The sequence below is a fragment of the Ipomoea triloba genome, chromosome 7 (genome assembly GCF_003576645.1).
Source record: "Ipomoea triloba cultivar NCNSP0323 chromosome 7, ASM357664v1".
Lineage (NCBI taxonomy): Eukaryota > Viridiplantae > Streptophyta > Magnoliopsida > Solanales > Convolvulaceae > Ipomoea > Ipomoea triloba.
Window position 1 is genome coordinate 11,000,376 of NC_044922.1, and position 23,700 is coordinate 11,024,075.

Genomic DNA, 23,700 nt, shown 5'->3' on the forward strand with positions numbered 1-23,700 from the left:
AACGAAATATTTTTTGAAAATGTTTGGATTTAATAATAAATCCGAGATAATCTTAATAAAAAGAAATTTTGGGTTTAAAATTTCGGGGTATTACACGAGGAGAAGTCGAAAAGGCAAAAGGCCAATCACCAAAGAGTTTAAAATTGAGGGAAGCCAATTCGTTGGGTTGTGTCCAAACCATAGTCTTCGGTAAGCAAAAAGCTTTATATAGAGTCGGTTGTTCACATAAAAAGATCCCAAGAATTGAGAAAATAGAGTTGAGGTGAGCCACTTTGCTAGGATTCGAGTACCCATTGCACTGACCTTCGAAAAAGCATGGATCTCCATGTGAAGTCGGGTGGCTCGATGACGTTATCCTAGGAAGTGAGAAGAAAGAGGGACCGCGCTAAGCCAAAAGCGGTGAGTGGTCCATGCCCCTACCCTCATTTACATTTACGTTGGGCTTTGGCGTATAAGGATGGAAAGTTGATTAGCTAGTGCACACCGTTCCCACTAGTGGGATCGGCTAGAGGCCCTATTTAAATAGAAGGTGAACCAAAACTTTGGAAATGCATGCTTGCGTATGGTGTGAGAAGTGTGATCCCTTGTTTTATTTGTTTATCTACGAAAGGTTTTTATTTCCCGAAAATATTTCTTGAGTTGCTGACATCTGACCAAAATCCTTTATAGATAACACAAATGATTTCCCCCGTTTCAACAGTCTTAGACACCCATTATTTTGACTTGCCAAAAGCTTTGTTTTGCATGATAGAGTATCTCGGAGACTTATATGCTTAGAGAGTAAAATGTCTTGCTTGAGGACAAGCAAGAAACAAAGTGTGGAAAATTTGATAAGACTCCGAGATACCCTTATTTCAGGCACATTTTAGGGTGTTTTATATCGTCTATAGCATCCTTATTTGGTAAATTATGTGCGTAAATGCTTGAAAATCACTAACTGATGCACAAAAGCCATTTTTAGCTTAAAAGAAGTAAAACAGGAGCCCCGGGAGCAAATAGGACCAAAAGATGAGCTTAAAGAGCAAACCAGGCAAGAGCGGAGCCCCGGAGGACCAATCTGGAAGGCCACACGCGTGTGAGCAAGCGTGAAAACTTTCCAGAAGCTTCCCACGCACTCTCACACGTGTGTGAGAGGCGTGGAGACGGTGATGCGCGAATTTCAGCTAGGGTTGTCATTTCGGAGACTATTTAAACCCCTTTGATGAAATTTCAGAGAGGATTCCAGAATTTTAGTTTTTCCTTTTCTTAGTTTTTCCTTTGGAGAACTTTCTCCATTTTTCTTAGTTTTTAGATTAGAACAATCTCCATTGTAGAAGACAACAAGCTTGGATTGAAGATCTTCTTCTTTCTAGGTGATCTCTATTTCATCTCTATAATTTTAGCTATCTTGTTCTTGGATTAAATTAGTTTTTGCTTGCATTTCATATCATGAGTAGCTAATTTAGTCTAGGGATTTGGATTGTGTGATTGAATATTGTTTGTGTGATGATTTTATCTCTATATCTTGGATCTATGAGTTTGTGTTGATGGATTATCTATTCTTGTCTTTTGATTGTTGTTTTGATGAGATCTTGTTTGGATTTGGCCAATCTAGATGAGAGATTGAGCTCTTGACTCTTTCATGTCTTTGATTAGAGTTAGGATTTGAAGCTTTACACAATCAAAGTTCCTATGGACTTCTTAAGAATAGTAGGATAGTGTGTAGCTTAAGTGTTTGATAAAATTCCTCTTAGAACTTTGGATGCTTGAAGGCATTCCTAAGTCAAAGAAGCCTTAGTACACAAGGTGGAAAAGGACTAAGATAACACACTCTTGAATAGACAATATCCTAGCAATCCTAATCCATAACCTTAGACACTCACTATGGAATATTCATGAACACTATCCAATCCCTACCCCTTTTACTTATTTACAAAATCACTTTTATTTTACTACTCTCTTGCACTCAAACCAACCAATGAACTACTCTCACTCACAAATCACCATTTACCACACTCGAGTCTTATGCATGATACAATCAAGTAAACTCCCGAATGTTTGACACACCTCCACGTCCCTCCTTCGAGACCGACACTCGGGGAGTCACAGACTTTCCGTTTTATCATACAAATATCTTTTGACATTTCACCCTATGCACGCAAGAGCTATCAGTACAGCAGATGATAGGTACCGACCCATATATGCCGGGTTATGCTCCGCTCGCTCCAGCTAGCTCTCCAGTTGCAGATAGTTTTCCTTTTGTCCAGGATGGCCCAGATGTTCAAGCCTCCTATAGTTTTTATCCCCTTGAGGTGTTGACCGGAAGTGATCCATTAGAGTTTATCGTGTATTACCCCTACCCTTGGAACCCTACTTCACCAGAGTATTGGGACGAATGGTCCATGGTTAACACCACCTCTCGCTTCCTAGACCATTTCACATGGTTTGAAGGAGAGTGGCATTTAGTTTGGGGCGAGTTCACAGGTCCGGTGTACCGCGGGATAGAGTAGGTATTATGTCTTGGGAGATGCTTTGGGGAAGATTCTTTTGTGTAAATGCCTTTTGTAGCTGATGGGCAAACTTATGTATATAAATGTAGATTTATATATATTATTTTATGATGGGTGGTTGTTGTTGTTAAGTAAAAGTTTCCGTTTAGCCTGTGCACCTAGAGTGGGGTCTATCAAAAAAAGATAGAATTCGTTCTAGGTGTGGCGGTAACTCCTCCGGATGTACAGTAAGCCTAGCCGGTCCGGGGTGTTAAAGGTATCTCCGTTTCTGTTATTTTTTATTTTTTGTTTTTGTTTTTTTGATTGTTTTTTATTATTTTTATGTTAGATGGTGGCCATGATGTTCTGTCATTCTTGCACACTACAACGACTGCTAAACCACATATGTGCTCCGAGGTAGAAGATAATGTAGGATCTAGTTGTGGTAACGACAGTAATGAAGTTTCAAGACTATCCGGGAGTAAGAGATCAAGGGAAGAGAAAAAACGCAAGACTATAAGCATTCTACAAATGGTCATTCCTGGCGTAAAGGGGAAAGATTCAATGCTCATAGATGAAAACATTCGATGCTTGAGATCCCTGAAAGCCGAAGCCCAGTCATTGCGGCTTTGATAATCTTTATTGTGCTATAGTTTTGGAGTATTAGCATGGGATGGCTTGCCAAATGTCAATGAATAAGGGGATTAAGTACAGTATAATTGGGGACCAGTATGACAAAGTGTGGTTGCTGCATCCTTTCACAGCTGCTCAGGGAAGTCAATTTGTGCCCTTTATCATGCCATTGGAATCAGTAGTAGCATTGGATTTTTGAAGTCTTAGCGTCCTTCGTGTCATGTTTTTGAAGAGCTGCTTGAAGTATTAGATTCTCATATTTAAACAAAATAATGTGTTTATTTTTTGCATTTTTAATAAAATATATGTTGGATATTTATTTTGTGGAATTATGTGTTTGCTAAAATATTAGTGTTCATGTTGTGTGCACGGTTGGATTTATTGTGTGCCCAATGTGTGAGAGTTGTGTGGCTTTGATGTTTGAATTATGTGTTGTTCTTTTTATGGTTTGTTACTGGTTTTCCCTTCGTTATTTGAATTGTTTATTGGTGATAGTCAAAATGGTTAGGGCTAGATCGTCGGTGGCGTGTTCGTCCTGATCCCCCATTGATGATAACGATTTTGTTGAAGATCGTGCTCCTTCCTTAGAAAAGATGTGACAATTTCCTCCGACGAATCCCGCGGATACTGTTTTGACCACCGATGAGCGGGAAAGGTTTCTTGGTCTTAGAGTTAGATTTCAATGTATCGAACAATGTTTGACAGTTTAAATGTTCGTTGCATGCTTTCGTATTTACATATGGGTTTACTATACTATTTTGTCTTTTTTATCAACAGGTGAACTTGCTTTGTTATCACCATTTTTTAACCACAAAATCTCATATTAACATCAAAATTAAAACAATGACATATGCATATTTAATCACCATTTACTAATTCAATTTTCAACTTGTTACTATCTACATTATGCAATCCACCATTTAATATTTTAATTTTGTTTTCTACACTTTAATATTAAAAACTTAGAAATAAAAATACCGTTTATATTCGCGACTTTTGACCGTCCTACCTTGGGGCACACAACATATGCGGCTCGGGCACACAACAACAACCTCAATGGCACACGAAAATATTAAAACAGTATATGAATGCAGGCTTCTACGATTTATAATCAATTAACCTATGACTATACGACTTGGCAATTCTGCGCTCCGGATGCTTCGGAATTTGCTCCCTGTACTTCTGGGCACATGATTTTTTTTATCGTGGCACACATTGTATCAGTACATGGCATACAAATTGCGTAGATTGCATTTCAAGCTTTGAACAACTAGTGTTTCAGGATTAATTTATAGTTTGTTCTAGGCGTCTTCATATTTTTCCATGTTCATACGCATAATTATTCCACCAAATACAGCCATATTCGTGCACTTCATTGTGCTTTCTTTTTTTATTTCCTTCTCTTCAAAAATAAGTTTACTTCATGCCCGTAACAACCGAAAACAAAAACCATATAATTAAACATTATTTCTTGCTCATTGTCGTCCAACCTAGTATTATCATCATAATCCACCCTTATTCACCTTCTCCTATTAATGCAACTATGTAAAATTCATATTCACGTTTTCATTGTTATGCAATTGATTAAATTATACAATAATCTACCCTCTTTTTATAATTTCAATCTGTTCGTTACGTATTTATACTCTAATATACGCCAGTCACACAACCCATAAATACTAGGCACACGATTTATATAGCTCAGGCACACCACGATATATATAACCTTCTCTAATCTTTCACCACTACCAATATCAATGCATTTGGTTCTACCACTAACCACTGGTTCCCCTACTTTCTTCATAGAATTATTCATTTTTCAAACGTATTATAACTACTGCAATTTTCAGAACTTACCGTACCATTGCGGAGTGTCGTGCTTTTGTGCTAATTCGCTACTGTTTTCTCATTTTCCGTAAAGTCTTTAACTATGCGGACAGTAGCGTGTGTTTCCTTATTTGTGTATGAATCCAACTTCTTTTGGGTTAATTCAAATCATACTTTAATTAAAATTCTTGTTCATTCTCTTATTTACCCTTAATCTAAATTTGGAGTCTGTATCCATCACTTAATCCTATCTAATCTCAGCCATTTAATCTAATGATTTGGATGGTTATGATGGGTCCTTATAATCCTCTATAATTATGGGTCCTCATGTGAATAAGGGCCTATATATATATATATATATATATACGCGCACACACACACACATACACACACACACACACACACACACACACACACACACATATATACAATAATTTTAAATTGGCATTAGGGGACGGGGTCGGGAATTGGGGATCGGGGTCGAGGTGGGGAATTCCCTCCCTGTCCTCGACCCTGTCCCCGATGGGGAATGGAAATTCCCCCCATCCCTCGGGGGCGGGTTGAATTGCCATCCCTAGTTTAGACATACTCACTGAGCGCTTGAAATTGAATATATAAATTAAGCTTTTAAAACACGCACCTGAATCACTAATAGCACGCACCTTAAGGTGTAATATGTGCATACTTTTCCACTTAAGGTGCATCACTTTGAATTACAACTGCCAAGTCATAGGTGTGTGAATTTAAAACTTAAAGTGCGTTAACTTACTACTTTTGGTGCGTGCTTATAACACTTAGCTTGTATATTGTGATGTCTTTCTTTGGCTTGAAGGTACAATATGATTTTTACATCATTCACAGGAGTTGATAACCATAAGAAATGTATCACATTTGCTGTTGACTGTTGCTGAAAGAAGACATAGAGTCATATGTTTGGCTATTTGAAAAATTTAAAAAAGTAATGGGTTTTGAACCAAGGGTAATTGTTACTGATCAGGATCGGGTAATGAAATTCGCAATTCTAAGAGTTTTTAAAGAAACTAAGCATTGGTATTGCATGTGGCACATTATGTGCAAAGTTGGAGAAAAGGTTGGTCCTACATTGAGCAAAAATGAGGTGTTTAGGAACAAACTAAATTCCATTTGTGGACTTCTTATTTGGAACTTGTTGATTTTGAGATGCAATGGAAGCAGCTCATGGAAGAGTTTGACTTAGTTAATCATAATTGGTTTATGCAATGTTTGAGGTAAGAAAGTGTTGGATCCTAGTCTATTTTAGAAATGTTTTTATAAGTGGTTTACTTAGGACTACATCGCGTTCAGAAAGTGAGAACTACTCATTTAGTTGTTTTACCAGCCCACAGTCTAGCCTAGTTGAATTTCTGATGAGCTTTGACCATGCTTTGGATTCACAACGTCACATTAATGCAAAAAACAACAGTGATAATGAAGGTTACATTCTAGAGTTGAAGTCACCCTTGGCATTGGAAAACATGCTTTAATTATCTATACACATACTGTTTTCTATCAAATTCAGACTTAGGTATGTGCCTATTTCACTTGTAGGGTGTTGAGTGTTAGAGAAGATGCTGGATTATTAAACTACGAGATTAAGGATGCAGAAAATAGAAGATTTAGTGTGGTGCACAATGTGAATGAAGAAGAGGCTACATGTAGTTGCAAAATGTTTGAGATGGTTAGACTATTGTGTAGGCACATTTTTGTGGTCTTTAAAGACTTAAACCTTGAAAAGATACCTTTCAGGTATGTGGTTAATCGATGTACTAAGGATGTATCTTTAAAATCTACATTTGAAATTGACATGGAAACAAGGATGAAAAAAATGTGTTGTTGAACAAATTTTCGGTTGATATGATATACACTGTTGTATTAGTCTTGCAGAATCAAACGTGGATCAATTGACTGCATTTTTACAAGTGATAATGAACAAAAACAGCTGCTAATGTCAGGAAAGAGAAGTTATCCCCTAAGCATAGCACGAAGGCTATTATAGAATTCTTTTGTGGGTCAACAAAGATCTCAGATATTAATATATTTCCACCAAAGCATGCAAAAAAAAAAAAAAAAGGGAAAATGGCAAACGTATCAAAGGAAGCAAGGAGTTAGCAATGGAAAAAGAAAAGAATTCTAGAAAGAAGTGCAATACTTGTGGACTTAGGTGGAATCATCATGGAAGCAGGAATTGCCCACTTAAAAAGGGTAAAACAAAAAGGAATAAAAGATTATTTTTAAACTGTTTTTTCAGTTCAGAATGAAAATACTTATAAAATATATCACTTTAACTCTTAGGTGCGTACTTTTAAACTTTAAGGTGCGTACTTTTCATGTTTAAGGTGCTTCATTTTAATGCTTAATATTCATTAATTTGTATATTCACTAACTTGGCTAAAAAGTAAACAATTTGCCTGAAGGTGCGTCGCTTAATTGTTTAAGGTGTGTGGTATTAAGTCTTAAGGTGCGTTAATTTGTGTACTCAATGACTTGTAACAAAAAGAAAAAAGTCGCAACTGCAAAGCCTTAAGGTGCATCGATTTACTCTTCACGGCGCGCAAAATAACACTACAAGGTGCGTGGTCTGGAAGCGTAAGGTGCATTAATACACATTTAAACAAATACTATAAAAGTTCAAGTGCCAAAGTCTTTGGGTGCGTTAATTAATACTTAAAAAAGTGCTTGATTTTATTCAATAAGGTGCGCAGTTTCAAGTCTTAAGGTGCATTATTTTGTATATTCAATGACTTGTAGCTAAAAAAAAAAAGTTGGAAGTGCCAAAGTCTTTAGGTGCGTGGACTAATACTTTAAGATGCGTCGTGTAATTGTTTAAGGTGGGTGGTATTAAATCTTAAGGTGCGTTAATTTGTGTATTCAATGACATGTAACAAAAAGAAAAAAGTTTCAACTGCAGAAGGGATTTTAACTGAAATGTGACAAACCATAAAGTAGGAGACGAAAATAGGAAAAAAAAAATTTGACAAAAATAGGAAAAACGGGTTTGGAAAATGCAAGTGGCATCAGAAACGCATTTCCAAAACTTGAATGACCTTTTATTTTTTTTTTCAAATACGCTGATCGTACGCATTTGAGAAATGCGTATGATGTATAAAATACATCACATCATACACATTTCTCAAATGTTTATGATAAAATAATTATAAAAAAAACGTGTCTGGTCGCTTCTCCAGTGAAGGAGAAGGTGACCAAAATGGTTGTCATCTCCTTCGCCGGAGAAGGCAACTATTAAAAAAATAAAATTGTGGCGTTGTTTTCTCCTTCGCCGGAGAATGCGACCAGACGCGTTTTTTATTATTATCATACTCATTTGAGAAATGTGTATGATGTATTTTATACATCATACATATTTCTCAAATGCATATGATCTGCGTATTTGAAAAAAAAAAAAGGTCATTCGAGTTTGGGAAATGCGTTTCTGACACTACTCGCATTTCCTAAACTCGTTTTTCTTATTTTTATCAATTCTTTTTTTCTATTTTTGCCTCCTACTTTACGATTTGTCACATTTCAGTCAAAAACCCTAAAAATGACTTCTCTCGCCTCTATCTCGGAAAATTATTGTGTGGACCATGGTCCACATAGATGTATGGATCATGAATATAAGGTACATTTTTATTATGCTAAAAGTACATTATTTGATAGTATATATAAAATAATGTACTTTCAGTACTTGAATAATGTACCTTAAAATAATGTACTTTATGTACAAAAATAATATACTTTTAGTATATTAAAATTGTACTTTTTATTTATAGTCCACACAGTTGTGTGAACCATGGTCCATGCAATAATGATTGATCCATCTCACCCTAGGCCCCACAAAAAAACCAACAAAAGTACACTAGTATGGTTCTACTAACATTTTGGTATTGCTCGATTCCCACAAGTGACGAGTCCTCCTAGGCCAGCTCCCGTGCCTCCTGGAGCGAATGCGGGTGGACCTGGACTGTAATCGGACGGAGAAAGACCCGAATTTAACCAAAAAAAAAAAAAAACATTTTGGTATTGCTAAAAGGGGCCCTATATTGTCTGTTATTCTAAACCTCTCGTTTATTTGTGGAATGAATCTGTGGACAGGAAATAACGGTCGAAGGGATACAAATGCTAAAAAAATCCACTTCGAGTCCACTGGCGGGACTCAGTGATCCACCCTTCTTGTCTGTCCCAGCTCTCAATTTCGACATTTTTCCGGAGAGCAATGCCTACGAAATTGCCCCTTAATTTCATATCCAAATCCACTATCCACCACAAGACACCCGCTATTTCACATTATTCTTCTCGCCGCAGTAGCAGCTGTAGAACTAGTAGAAGAAGATCAGCGGCGCCGTCGTGCAGCACAAGAAGCTCAGCCGAGTCCATCAGATGGAACGGCCGCGGCGCAGAGAATCATCATCACCACCACCACCGCGTTCCTAAACTGAACGGTGCCGGTGGTAGCATTAATTATGGCGGAGTGGATCAGGACGGCGATAATAAGATGCCGAGAGTGGTGCATTGCGAAGTGCAAGTGGTGTCTTGGCGGGAGCGGAGAATCAAAGCTGAGATTTCCGTCAACGCCGACGTCGATTCCGTCTGGGATGCTCTCACTGACTACGAATGCCTTGCGGATTTCGTTCCCAATCTGGTTAGCAGGTTGGTACTATATTCTTCGTGTATTTGTGGCCTTTTTGTTTTTCTTTTTTCTTTTTGAAACACTTGTGATTCTTGACAATGTATTATCTGTTCTAAGCAAATATTATGCACATTTTTAGCTTTACTCATGCCAATAATTCACGAGTAACTTTGAGTTGATTTTGGATTATGCACAATCTATAATCATAAATCATAGCCATATATATAAATAAGCTAAACACTCTAGCTCTATGTCTATATGCATCCATATAACATGTGTGCATGAATGTGCTATCCCAACACTAGTAATGCAGTTGATTCTCATTTCTGGAATATTATTGTCTTGTTCTGGTACATAACTATACCTATAATTATGAAGACATGATTATAATGGAAAAGCTCTCAACACAAACATGACATGTTTAATAATTGAGTCATACAATATGATCACATAAACATGTTTAACTGATTAACTAAAAGGGCCAGTAAGTATGTCATAATAAGATACAGAACACAAACTAATTTACATAAAACGGTTAATAATTATGCTGTCATACGACACAACATGCACAAAACAAATCCATTTAAATAAAATAGTTAGTAAATATGTCATGACATGAAAAGTATAAACCTATTTGAATAAAATGATCAGTGAATATGTCACACACAATATGATGTGCATAAATTTGTTTAAGAGAGCTTCTAAAATTGCCCAAAAAACTACATATACAGCTAGAGATTCATTGTGAGTGTCTGATGGACCAATGACAAGATAAAAGGTCCAACACGATTCAAAAGGCCATATATGGGTTTGTCAAAGCTATTAGACTCTGGTTATTTATTCTTTTACATTATTTTAATTAGTTAGTTAGTTAGTAGTTAGAACTGTTAGTTGGGTCCAAGTCTTGCAAACTGAAGATAAGGGTTTAATCATAGTATGGGTGATAGGGTCTTATTGGGGAATCCTACTATATATAAGGAGGGTATGAATGTTATACCTTTAAGATTTATGTTCTTTTATCCAAATCGTTGTATATTATGCTTCAATGATTGTACTTTTAACTACTTTGGACACATATACCTTACACCGCTAATACTTCAATTAAGTTTCTTTAATCCTTTATGTGTTTTTTTTAAATTGTTGTACTTATAGCTAATATAATACAAATTAAGGAATTTAAAAAAGCACATATATGTAAGTTCTAGATTTTGAGATAACATATCCTACTAATTTACTCTAAATATGATCCACTAATATAATTTCAACTTTATAATTATAAAAAATCATATGTTTCCTAGCTACTAATTTAAAAACTTAAGTAGATTGAAAAGTTTTTCTATCAAATCTTATTAATCAATACCTAGCTAGCTCTTTTAGTATATAAAAGTTATATTCTTTGAATTTTAAAAATTACCTTTAATCCATTTCTTATTATTTCCTATAATCTATTTCAATATAATATCATTTTAATGTTGGGAAAATAAATTAGGAATTCATTTTTGCCCAAGCATGCGCTGCTACTAGTACATATATAAACCTCCATAAAGACATTTTGCTCAAGAATATAGCTCTGCTATTTTCAAGAGTTCAAAGATTTTTCAAGTCTTGAATCTTGTTGTGATTCCTTTTTTGGTATTATGGGTTCACTATGTAGCCCCGTAGTGGATTTCATCAACATCAGACTCTAACAAAAAGTAAAATCCAATCCTAGAATATCACCAAAACAAGAATATTCAATTGAAGAAAGTAAAGATCATTTTCGTCTGGCTCTTACACACTTGAACCAAAAATCTATATTCTTATTTAATTACTAAATGATATGATAAACAAAATACCAAATAGGCAATTAACTAAATATTTTTCTAAATTTGATATTGTCCTTCTTGGTATCTCCTTTTTCCATGTCAAAAAAAATCATTGGGATAATTTAGCAAGAGAATTCCTTGTCCTCATCCTGGACGGATTTGGTTGGAGCAGAGGGGTCTGCAACGGGCATTATATTGGCACATTGAAGCTCATGTTGTATTGGATCTCCAAGAATTTATCAACTCAGTAAGTATCTTTAATTTTATCTCTACAGATTCTTTGACTCCCTCACAGTTTATACTTCAGAGTTTGTAATAACCAGATCAGTACTCCATTTGTCCCATTTTAGATGACCTATTCACTATTCGTTAATCAAACAAATCTTCTTTCTTCCCTTGTTTTCCTTAACAATTTTTTATAATTTTTAAGTTCAACTTTTTTGTGTTTAATAGAATTTTTAATATAGTTTTTAAATATAAAAATTTTATTAGCTAATACTAATTTAAATGTTCAAAAAATTGAATTGTAAATAACTTGAGTCTAGCCTTTACAAGTACATCATATAAAATTGGATGGAGGAAGTATAAGTTTTTCACTTTTGATCCCTGAACTAAATACTTTTCCATGTAAGATGTTTTAATAATAATTTTTTTAATAAAATCTAGTGCTCGCTATTGGAGATTGGCCAATTGTGGTCCTCCATTATTATTATTTTTTTTTTTTCAATTTCAGATGGAAAATGGCATGTGCCACAATGATGAGTGTATAATTGACTTTTCACAGCCTTCATCATCCCAATTTGTATTAAAAAGTTAAAAATAAAAAATAAAAAGAATAAAGCCATGGCTGGATTGGCTAAAAAGTATTTTTTTTATTCATTTATTTATGGCTATAGAAAGGTCGTGGCCAGTGCACAGACTTTTCTTTTACTTCTCTTTTAATTTTTTATTTTTGTAAACTAGGGAGAAAGAAGACCATGGCTAGACTGTTGCCTGGGGCCACTGTCCACTGTTTTAAAAAAATTAGAGAGGAAGAAGGCTGTGAAAACTCCGTTTACTCTTATTACTGTCCAAAATTGACCAAAATCCTCATCGAAGGACAAAAATTGATCGATTATAAAAAATGAAGCGTTGAATCTGGAAAAATTGATAGCCAAACACCTTAGACAGGAAAGTAGGTGTAGTCAAGGACCAAAAGTGGAATAATTTCCTATTCAATATTTACTCTAGCTTCTTCTATCCTTATCTAATAAGAACCAACTCTTTCAATATTTGAAGTACAAACTCCATATGGCTCTTTAGATTTTTATTATTTTTAAAAGGTTATGGATTAGTGTAGGGGTCCAGTTTTGATTTTTAAGGAAGTGGACACCATTGTTTGGAAGGGAAAGAGCAGGTGGATGCTATGGAAGTTAAACTTATGTTCAATCATTCATTCAACCGAAAATTAATTCAATTGACTAGCTTACATTGTCCTTTTCTTTTATCAAATGTTTCATAAAATAGTATTGCTATTATAATTCAGGAATTTCACATTGTTCATTTTGTCAAGCTTCTGTTTATAGCTGTTGTTTATTCTATATGTTCAGGAAAATATTCGTGAACTCCACTTTTCCATGGTTGATGGTGACTTCAAGAAGTTTGAAGGTAAATGGTCTCTCAAATCTGGAAAAAGGTAAAATGTATAAGTAATACTAATACTATTCTTTGTTCTTTTTCTTTTCTTGTTTTTTGGTCCATCTCCTTTTACTCCTAGGGCATAATATACTGGTGGTACCAACTTTGGACCATAAAAGCAAAAATGGCCAGTTTATAATCACAGAATCCTTGAAGAAATTTTGAATACAAGGACTTCAGGAGGGCATCAAGAATCTAAGCACTCAATTTTTTTTCTGTCAATATAGTCCCCACAAAGTAAAAATAGTGCAAAAGGAAAAAGTGGCCATTGAATCTTAATAATATTTTTAGTTTTGGGGGGAAGAAATAGCTGCTGAGCTAGTCAAAATATCCCTGGTTAAAATGCTCCATGAGGGTTAATAAAATGCCATTTTCATATTCTTATTGTTGCATTTCGAGTGCCAATTAGAACAAACCTCATAAGACATTCTGTTAGCTTCCAATAATATTTAAAGAGAAGCTACTAAAGTTTTCTCTCCTTTTTTATTCTGACTTGAAAATCCTGTATTTCAACTACTTCTATGTGTGGACTTGGTCTTTTTCAAAACTCATTTACTTCAATTCAAAAGATTCAATCATATTGCCACATAAATCACTATCCTATTGTTAGCAACCTTTTACTGTTTTTAATATATGGATATATTTCCCAGAGAGAATCATAGTAATTTGAAGAATCTTAATGCAGTTATTTTGTTTAATTATTATTTAAAAGAAAAACCTTCTTACTTTCTTTTTTCAGAGCTTCAACGACTATGTTGTGTTATGAAGTTAATGTTATTCCAAGGTTTAACTTCCCAGCAATATTCTTGGAGAGAATTATCAGATCAGACCTTCCTGTGAATCTTCAAGCATTAGCCTGCCAAGCCGAAAGCAAGTTTGAGGGTCATCAGAATACAGTTGCTATAAATGCAGGTGCCAGTGCAGACTCTCTTGCTTCCCTTGTTTCATCAAGCAAAAATGTTGATGTTTCCATACCTGAAAAGAATAAAATTTCTACTGGTGCACTCAAAGAGAAACTTGGAAAAGCTACTTTTGGCCCTGTGGCACCTGCTACTAGTGATCTGAACAGTAACTGGGGAATTTTTGGAAAAACTTGCAAAATTAACAAGACATGCACGGTGGATGAAGTTCATCTCCGCAGATTTGATGGCCTATTGGTAATTGACTCTACACTGCGCTTTCCTTTTTGTGAAAAGCCATTGTTTGACTCTAATAACCTGCTGATATATTGGTTTTCAACTTAAGGAAAATGGTGGTGTCCATCGCTGCGTCGTGGCTAGCATAACAGTCAGGGCTCCTGTTCGTGAAGTATGGAATGTTTTGACTTCTTATGAGAGTCTTCCTGAGTAAGTAATGTAGCGTTTCAGTTCCATGCTTTAAGTCTTTGCAAGAATAGCCTTTGGAACCTTAATGTGTGTATCAATGATTAACCGTCATCATATTGTAAATTTATTTGCAAAAAGTCCGTGCACTAAATTATGATATAATATGAGACAGCTCTATATAATTTGGCTTAAATCGAGTTTTTGTTGATCCTTTAATTTCTCACGTGTAAAGCTTTCTACCAGTTCCATTCATTTCCAACTCATAATACAAGTATTTAGTCTTTTTATCCTAAAGTGAAATACTTCTCTTCCTGAAGAAAATTTTGCATTTGGAAAGGAACTGATTTGTAAATTGTCAAAATGATTGAAGTAGTAAGTATAGGAGGCTTCGAAAAACATGTCAAATCATACTTAGCTTTATGACAATGGACCTATTACATTTTACCAGTTTTTTCAAACTGCTTTAGGATTTGATCATGTTGTCAAGTTATTCACATTCATTTTGATTTCTTTTTCAATAATATTTGTTTACTTTAGCTATGTACAACTTATCAAATCATAGTTTACTTTGGCCATGTGACAATAAACATGTTAAGAGTCTATATTGAAAAAAAAAAAAAAAAAAAAAAAAAAGAAAGAAAGAGAAACATATGGGTTTATAAGGTCATGGGTTAGACTAGCTAATTAATTTGTCTTAGTTTGACTCATGTGCAATATAACCCAGTTGAGGGACATTAGCCTAATATTAGATTATAACATGGTGACATTGGCCCAATCTTAAATTACAACATAGTATCAGAGCTTGTCTGGAGGGATTTGGCCCAATCTTATATTATAACATGATATTATAACATGGTATTAGAGCTTAAATTATAACATGGGTTATCATAGAGAAACATATGCCTTGCTTTAGGATTTACTCATATTTATTATGATTTCTTTTTTAATATTGTATGCTTAAAAAATTGCTAAATACCTTCAGAGCTTTTTCATTTTGTTTGGTTACTGTTGAGAAAAGGTTGATGTGCACATTTGTAGACAAAAACTAGAAAGTGTTGAAACCCTAAACCCTTTTAGGATTCGGCCCATTAGTCTAATAGTCTATTCCTGTATAAATAGGAGATATTTGTACAGTTTTTATCAGTGAATACAATGAATCCCTTTATTCTTCACATGGTATCAGAGCCTAAACCCTAGTACCCTAATCTCTTCTGCCGCCGCCGTCTCTTCCGCCGCCAGAGTCCAGCCTGCCGCGACTGATTTTCGCGTTCCGTCTTCTGCCTTGTGGTTCTTTCTCCAAATTTCTCCAAACCAACACCACAGGCCTCACCGGAACCCTGTCGCGAGCCTTCGGCTGAAAACCCGGTCGCCGTCCGCCGCCGCCACGCGCCACCACCGTCGCCGGGAAGTTCATCGGTTTTCCGGCCAGATCTCTCTCGTCCGATCTCCGATCAAGACGCCGCTGCCACCATTGGTTTCGTTTCGACGAGACGCTCCTGACTGTGTTCTCAGTTTCTCCATCGCCGCCAGTCAATTTGCCGGTCAACGGTCAACCTTTCCTTGAGGCAGTTTTTTGTTGTTCTTTTATGGCTTCCTCTCTCACCATTGGTACCTCCTCTCTGTTGTGTCTCTCTCAAGCTAGTACCACTAGTACTTGGATTCTAGACACCGGGGCCTCAGACCACATTTCTGGTAATCTATCTCTTATGACAAATGTCACAAAGTCTAAGACTTTGCCTATGGTTACCTTAGCTAATGGTCATCAAACACCAGCTGCCGCGGTTGGTCAGACTTCTCCTATGCCATCTTTCCCTTTAGAGTCAGTTTCCTAATAGTCTTTTTAACCTTATCTCTGTGAGTAAAATTACTCGTACCTTGAACTGCTCCATAACCTTTTGTGCGGATTCAGTTGTTGTGCAGGATCATAGTACGGGAAAGGTGATTGGCACCGGGATTGAGTCACAAGGCCTCTATTACCTTCGTGGTGGAGATCATGCTGCATATGCTTCCACAGACTCTCATATGCTTCTCCATAGTCGTTTGGGTCATCCTAGTCTCTCAAAACTTCGACAGATGGTTCCAGGTTTGTCTTTAGAGTCATTAAACTGTGAGTCATGTCACCTTGGAAAGCAATCACGTAAGTCTTTTCCACGGAGAGTCAATAATCGGGCTGCATCTCTCTTTGATTTAGTTCACACTGATGTCTGGGGTCCATGTTGTGTCAATTCTACTTTGGGGTTTTGTTATTTTGTCACTTTTACTGATGATCATTCTAGGTGTACTTGGGTTTTCCTTATGAAAGATCGTTCTGAGCTATTCCAGATTTTTCAAAATTTTTGTGCTGAAATACAAACCCAATTTGGTAAACTCATTCGTGTTTTGCGTAGTGACAATGCTAAGGAATATCTCTCTAATCCATTTCAGTCCTATATGACCTCTCGAGGTATGATACACCAACGGTCATGTGTTTACACACCTCAACAAAATGGGGTGGCTGAACGTAAAAATAGACATTTGGTTGAAATTGCTCGTACTATGTTAGTACACTCTCATGTTCCTCATCATTTTTGGGCTGATGTTATCCTTACTGCGTGTTACAATCAATCGCATGCCATCCTCAGTATTAAACAATGAAACCCCATATTCCATTGTGTATCCTTCGGTTGATCTTTTCCCTCTTCCACCTCGGGTGTTTGGGTGTGTTTGTTTCGTTCATGAGATGACTCCTGGGCGTTCAAAATTGGCCACTAAAGCTGTCAAGTGTGTTTTCTTGGGTTATTCTCGGCTCCAAAAGGGTTATCGATGTTTTTCTCCGGAGCTTAACCGCCGTTTTGTGTCTGCAGATGTCACCTTTATTGAACCTATCCCTTTTTTCCAGCCCTCATCAGGTGACCCGGTCTCTATTTCGGAGGTTCTCCCTCTTCCTTATCTTGGTCCACTTTATCTTGCCCAGGATCCTGATCGTCCAACTGTTCCTGACCGCCCTCTTCAAGTCTACCAACGCCGTCCTCGCCATGTGCCTATTGAGGTTCCTGTTGACTCACCCGTGCCACCCGATCCTCCGGCTGCGGTTCCACCACTTCAACAGCAATCTAACACTGATCTCACTGAGGCACCTATTGCTATCTGGAAAGGTACACGTACTACTCGTAACCCTCATCCTATATATACCTTTTTGAGTTATCATCGTGTATCTTCCCCTTACTTTGCCTTTCTTTCTCACCTTTCTTCTATGTCTATACCTAAATCCACTCATGAGGCCCTATCTGACCCGGGTTGGCGCCAAGCCATGCTAGCAGAAATGGAGGCCCTACAGTCTGGTAAAACTGTTGTTGGTTGTAGGTGGATTTATATTGTGAAGGTGGGCCCTAATGGCAAGATTGATCGACTTAAGTCTTGGCTAGTGGCAAAAGGCTACACTCAAATTTTTGGTTTGGATTACACTGATACTTTTTCTCCTATAGCTAAAATTGCATCAGTTCGGTTACTTCTATCTTTGGCAGCCATAAATCATTGGGCCTTACATTAGTTGGATATCAAGAATGCTTTTCTACATGGCGATCTTCAAGAGGAGGTTTATATGGAGCAACCACCTGGGTTTGTTGCTCAGGGTGAGTCTGGTATGGTATGTAAACTTCGTCGCTCCATATATGGCTTAAAACAATCTCCACGGGCTTGGTTTGAGAGATTTAGCTCTGTGGTGTGTGTGTTTGGTATGACTAGAAGTGAAGTTGATCATTTTGTTTTCTATCGTCATTCTAATGGGAAATGCATATACCTCGTAGTGTATGTGGATGACATTGTTATTACAGGGAGTGATCAAGAGGGCATATCTCAATTGAAAGAGTATCTCTTCAGTCGATTCCAGACCCAAGGATTTGGGCAAGCTAAAGTATTTTCTCGGAATTGAAGTGGCCCAGTCTAGCAGTGGTATAGTCATTTCTCAAAGAAAGTATGCCTTGGATATTTTAGAAGAAACTGGTATGTTGGATTGTAGACCTGTGGATAATCCAATGGAGCCAATTGTGAAACTTCTACCAGGACAGGGGAGCCATTGCCTAACCGACAACGATACAGGAGGTTAATTGGAAAATTGAATTATCTTACAATCACATGACCAGATATCTCTTTTGAAGTGAGTGTTTTGAGTCAGTTTCTTGAGAACCCTTGTGATACCCATTGGGATGCTGTTGTTCGGGTTCTAAGGTATATCAAGAAATCACCCGGGCAAGGTTTGTTATATGAAGATAGAGGACATGCTTAGGTTGTTGGATATTCTGATGCAGATTGGGATGGTTGTCCATTTGACAGACGTTCTACTTCAGGTTATTGTGTTCTCATTGGTGGTAATCTCATATCTTGGAAAAGTAAGAAGCAAGATGTTGTTGCCAGGTCCAGTGTTGAAGCTGAATACCGGGTCATGGCCCTTGCCACATGTGAGCTCATATAGCTAAAGCATTTACTATAAGAATTGCAATGTGGCAATGTGGCTCAAATGACACTAATATGTGACAACCATGCAGCTCTACACATCGCCTCAAATCCTGTTTTTCATGAGAGGACTAAACACATCGAGATTGATTGCCACTTCATTAGGGAGAAGATTGTGTCAGGGTGCATTAAAACTAGCTTTGTCAGTTCTGCAGATCAGTTAGCTGATGTCCTAACAAAATCTCTTAGAGCTCCTAGAGTTGAGTATATTTGTAACAAGCTTGGAGCATATGATTTATACTCTCCAGCTTGAGGGGGAGTGTTGAAACCCTAAACTCTTTTAGGATTGGGCCCATTAGTCTAATAGTCTATTCTTGTATAAATAGGAGATATTTGTACAGTTTTTATCAGTGAATACAATGAATCCCTTTATTCTTCACAGAAAGAAACAGAAATATAAAGAGGAAGTGAAGATAATGTAAAGATAAGATATAAATCAGAGACTGTGTACAAATATATTGGTATCCGAGCTAGTGCAGTTGTTTTCTCATCTAAAAACCTTAGAAACTCCCTTGTTATGTATTCAATATCCATGTTCAGTTGGGAGCTGAGGCATCCATATTGATTATTTCCTTTCTCTTAAAACTTGCAGGATAGTTCCTAATTTAGCTATCAGTAAGATCCTATCACGAGAAAATAACAAAGTTCGCATTCTTCAGGTATGACCAGAGTCAATTTCTTTTTTTTGTCCGTCAACGAAATTATAACAATATTCGTTGTTATATGAGTGGTTGGGGCTCAAGTCGCGCTCCTAACAGGAACAACTCAATCTCTTATAATTTTATTTATTTACGTTTTCTGAGGGAGTGTTGGTGCTGGTCTAAGAGGTAGCCCTCTTGGGTTCCAAAGGTTAGGAAACCTGCCAATTTCATAGGAGCAGACCAAGTGTACTTTGAGTGAAAAGGCCAGCCCAGCCCATTGAAGAGGGGTGGTTCGCTGCATCAAGGCCTCAACCACTTGCACAGTCTGGGTTTAATAACCATGCTCTTGGTTCTCAATGAAGTTACTACAAGTTCATGATGGGAATTAGTTGTTCTAATACTACAAGTTTATGATGGGAATTAGTTGTTGTTCTAATACTGTTTGTTTCCTTGTACGACTCAATGATTTATATCATGGAGCCATGGACATACCAAACATCATCATGCGGATAGTTGGTCTTCATTTTGCAGGAAGGATGCAAGGGTCTTCTATATATGGTACTTCATGCACGTGTTATCCTAGACTTGTGTGAAAAAATTGAAGAAGAAATTAGCTTTGAGCAGGTTGAGGGGGACTTTGATTCATTTCAAGGAAAATGGATCCTGGAGCAACTAGGAAGTCATCATACACTATTGAAGTATAGCGTGGAGTCCAAGATGCACAAGAACTCATTTCTTTCTGAAGCAATTATGGAAGAGGTCATTATTTCTAGCTGTTTCTCTTCACTTCCAGAATCAAAGTATCATGTAGTGCATTTATTTTTTTTATTTTTTTATTTTTTTATTTGTTGTTGTTGTTGTTGTTGAAAGATGCTGCTTGCATATAAAAGCATTCTACTAACTGCATCTTACAGTGGATATATATAGGTTAAAATTTTATTTATAGATAGTTCTCCTGACATTGTAGGTCATATATGAAGATCTCCCTTCGAACCTATGTGCAATTCGAGATTACATTGAGACATTAGAGGCAGAGAATGCTCAGAAGACACAGGAATATGTAACATATGGTGAGGCAGAGATCACTCCTGACAAGGACCTATCTGCTGACTCTATTAGCCCAGATGAGGAGAATTCAGATTCTGTTAATTCAGACTCACATAGACAGAGACCCAAAGTTCCAGGATTGCAGAGGGATATTGAAATTCTAAGAGCTGAGCTTCTGGCTTTTATCTCAGAGCATGGACAGGAAGGATTTATGCCCATGAGAAAGCAGTTACGTAAGCATGGAAGGGTGGATATTGAGAAAGCAATTACTCGAATGGGTGGATTCAGAAGAATTGCATTTTTGATGAATCTCTCCCTTGCTTACAAACACCGCAAACCAAAAGGTTACTGGGATAACCTAGAGAACTTGCAAGATGAGGTCTCTTTTCTGCCACCAAGCCCAACTTTCGGCAAAACTAAATGCCTAGATTTATGCATCATTCCATTTAATGGATTGTATTTATTTACATTCTTTTCTAGTTTAAAGACCAATCTTCAATGTTTCAGATTAGTCGCTTCCAGAGGAGCTGGGGAATGGATCCATCTTATATGCCCAGCAGAAAATCTTTTGAACGAGCAGGTAGGTGCCTTTGGAAATTTGTCTTATAAACAGTGCTTAAAAAAAAAAAAAATGCAGTAGTGTTACTGGTGATTTTGCAAGCCTGTTTATTCGAACTTTGATTAATAATGCTCTATTTCTCAGATGTTAGATGAATACTTGTTATATTAGTAGTTGAATAATTAATAATTGTTACAGGTCGATACGATATTGCTCGTGCATTGGAAAAATGGGGTGGGCTTCATGAAGTTTCACGTCTTTTGTCACTGAAGGTAAGGCATCCCAACAGACAACAAAGCTTTGGCAAGGAGAAGAAATTTGATGTGGCACCTAGCGATGTAAATGGTGAGGAGAAGACGCCTAGAGCCTATGTTTCACAAGATGCACACAAGTGGCTCACAAAACTAAAGGAATTGGATATAAACTGGGTTGAATGACACATCTAGAAGATACATTATTTATTGTTTTCCTTAAAAGCTTTGGTTTGGTAGCAACCAATGCCTCTGTTGTACATACATGATGATGATGATAGCATATAGTATAGCTAGCTAAGAAGTCTTATCAGCTTTTGAGTAACCATCATCAAAATTCAAAAGTCACAAAAATTGTTGAAATGAATTGTTTGTTTGTAGCTTTTGCCCTGTTTCCTCACCTCCCACACCCCACACCCCCCTTGAAAAAGAATTATTTTATTGAATTGCAGCAAAACAGTGTGCAGTATAAACAAATTGTTGAAATGAATTGTAGCTCGTGGTTGTTTTATTCACTTGCTGAGAATAAATCTTGGAAATTAAAGAGCTGCTGCTGCTTCTTGGGGAGGGGGACTATGATGGTGTCAATGAACAAATGTTGATGTCATAGGTTTGGCATGCAGAAAGGCCATCCCATTGTTGTGATTGTGGGTTGAGTGAAGAATATGATGCAGCAGCAGTACCAATGTAGGTTCCACACTCCCGGCAGAGCAGCTTGGTGTGGCGGCGAAAGAGACCCCACGAGTGTTTGGAGCTGAAATAAGGCAAGCAACGGAATTTAGTGATGTGGGTGAATCTGGTCTCATCAATACACAAGAATGAGATAACCCCTCTCTTCATGGCCTTGTCGTATCCCGACCCAATAACACAGGTATTGCGGTTGCAGGAGCTCAGGTTCAGTGCGTATCCGCAACACCCACACCTGCCATCAATAACAACACTTTCTTTTCTGTAACCCAACAACAAAACACTAGTCGTCTCGTCTACTAGAAATCAAACTACAATAGAAATGAAATTAAATGAAATGAAATTAAGAACCTGTAGGTGACATCTCTGTCGGTACTAGTATTCATCCTGATGGACTGACTCACTATTAATCTCTCTCTCTCTGCCTCTCTCTCTCTATATATATATACGTCAAGTGCTGCTCTGCTTGTCTGACAGATCGCACTGAAGGCTCCTAACGGTAACAAGCGATTCATCATTAGAATGTTTTTTTTTTTAATAAAATAAATTTTCTTTTACTCCGTATTTGTTTCTTGGGTACTTAAATAATTTAAAATATTCTTTACTAGAATTCTAAACATGAACCGTTGTGGAATGGAGACCAGGTTCGATTATTTTTTGGGTACTATAGTTGTCCGTTATTGAATTTAAATATAAAACTTATAAATTACTTATTCCGTCTCATTTTATGTTTAGTTTAATTAACGAGATTTTATTAAATTTGTTTTTAATTCAAATGTTTATAATGATAAATTTAGTATTAGTATATAAAATTTATATATTTAGAAACTACATTAAAAGTATTATTAGACACAAAAATTGAAATTAAAAAAAAAAGTAAATTATTTTTTTTAAAAAAATAAGACCAATGAATAATAAATATAACAAGTAAAATGGGATAGAAGTAGTAATATTTAAAAAAGTTATATTAAATTGAAAATACATCATTTATAGCATTAAGTTATACGGAGTAATATATAGAGCCAAGATTGAAAACAAGTTTGGTTTGTAGAATAAACTAAGAGTAGAATGACATTCTATTCTGTAAAATAGAATTTCACATCACGAGCTTTTGGTGCTACTTAATATAATTTGTAATAAGAATAATTAGTTACAAGGAGTCCTTTCATAATACCAAAATTGTTATTCTATCCTTTTGACCAAATTCATCATACAAGATTTTTAATACAAATTACCTGGTGCATATTTTCAAACAGTAACTGCGAATTTCTTTCGTCATCCAAGAAAAATTACTCCTGTGGGGTAATATTTTTTCCTTTAAAAAAATTATATGCTAATTAATAGCAAACTCAACAAGTCTTTGACTTTTTTCAAGCTAAATAATATAATTAAATAAAATTGTCACAAAAAACCTAAAAATTCTCTCTCTAGCTTTGTCTAGGGTTTTCGCTTCCTCCTAGGGTTTCTTAGGGTCTTCTCGACGCTTTCTTGGCTTTCTTCCGGTGACTTGCTGGTTTTTCTTCTTCTCTTTCTGTTTATCTGTGTTGCGCGGCGTCGTGCGCATGGCTGCGTCACCCTCCCAGAATGCAGTTACGTCAATTACGGAACGGTGGGCCGACATGGCAATAGAGGATGAAGACGAAG

At 36.6% G+C, this 23,700-nt stretch overlaps 3 protein-coding genes across 3 annotated transcripts; 2 read left to right on the top strand and 1 right to left on the bottom strand.

Annotated features, from left to right (window-relative positions):
- Nucleotides 1-2,180: 2,180 nt before the first annotated feature.
- LOC116024109 lies at nt 2,181-3,101 on the top strand. Its single transcript, XM_031265011.1, has 2 exons — nt 2,181-2,463; nt 2,818-3,101. Exons 1-2 carry the CDS (start codon nt 2,181-2,183, stop codon nt 3,099-3,101), a joined length of 567 nt encoding a protein of 188 aa, XP_031120871.1.
- A 5,976-nt stretch (nt 3,102-9,077) lies between these two features.
- On the top strand, nt 9,078-21,752 carry LOC116025302. Its single transcript, XM_031266498.1, has 10 exons — nt 9,078-9,593; nt 11,505-11,625; nt 12,968-13,053; nt 13,795-14,212; nt 14,301-14,401; nt 19,464-19,530; nt 20,044-20,271; nt 20,480-20,938; nt 21,067-21,139; nt 21,317-21,752. Exons 1-10 carry the CDS (start codon nt 9,160-9,162, stop codon nt 21,553-21,555), a joined length of 2,226 nt encoding a protein of 741 aa, XP_031122358.1. The 5' UTR covers nt 9,078-9,159; the 3' UTR covers nt 21,556-21,752.
- Nucleotides 21,553-22,541, bottom strand: LOC116025303 (uncharacterized protein At4g08330, chloroplastic-like). Its single transcript, XM_031266500.1, has 2 exons — nt 22,408-22,541; nt 21,553-22,291 (listed from the first exon to the last, which is right to left on the bottom strand). Exons 1-2 carry the CDS (start codon nt 22,440-22,442, stop codon nt 21,943-21,945), a joined length of 384 nt encoding a protein of 127 aa, XP_031122360.1. The 5' UTR covers nt 22,443-22,541; the 3' UTR covers nt 21,553-21,942.
- Nucleotides 22,542-23,700: the final 1,159 nt, after the last annotated feature.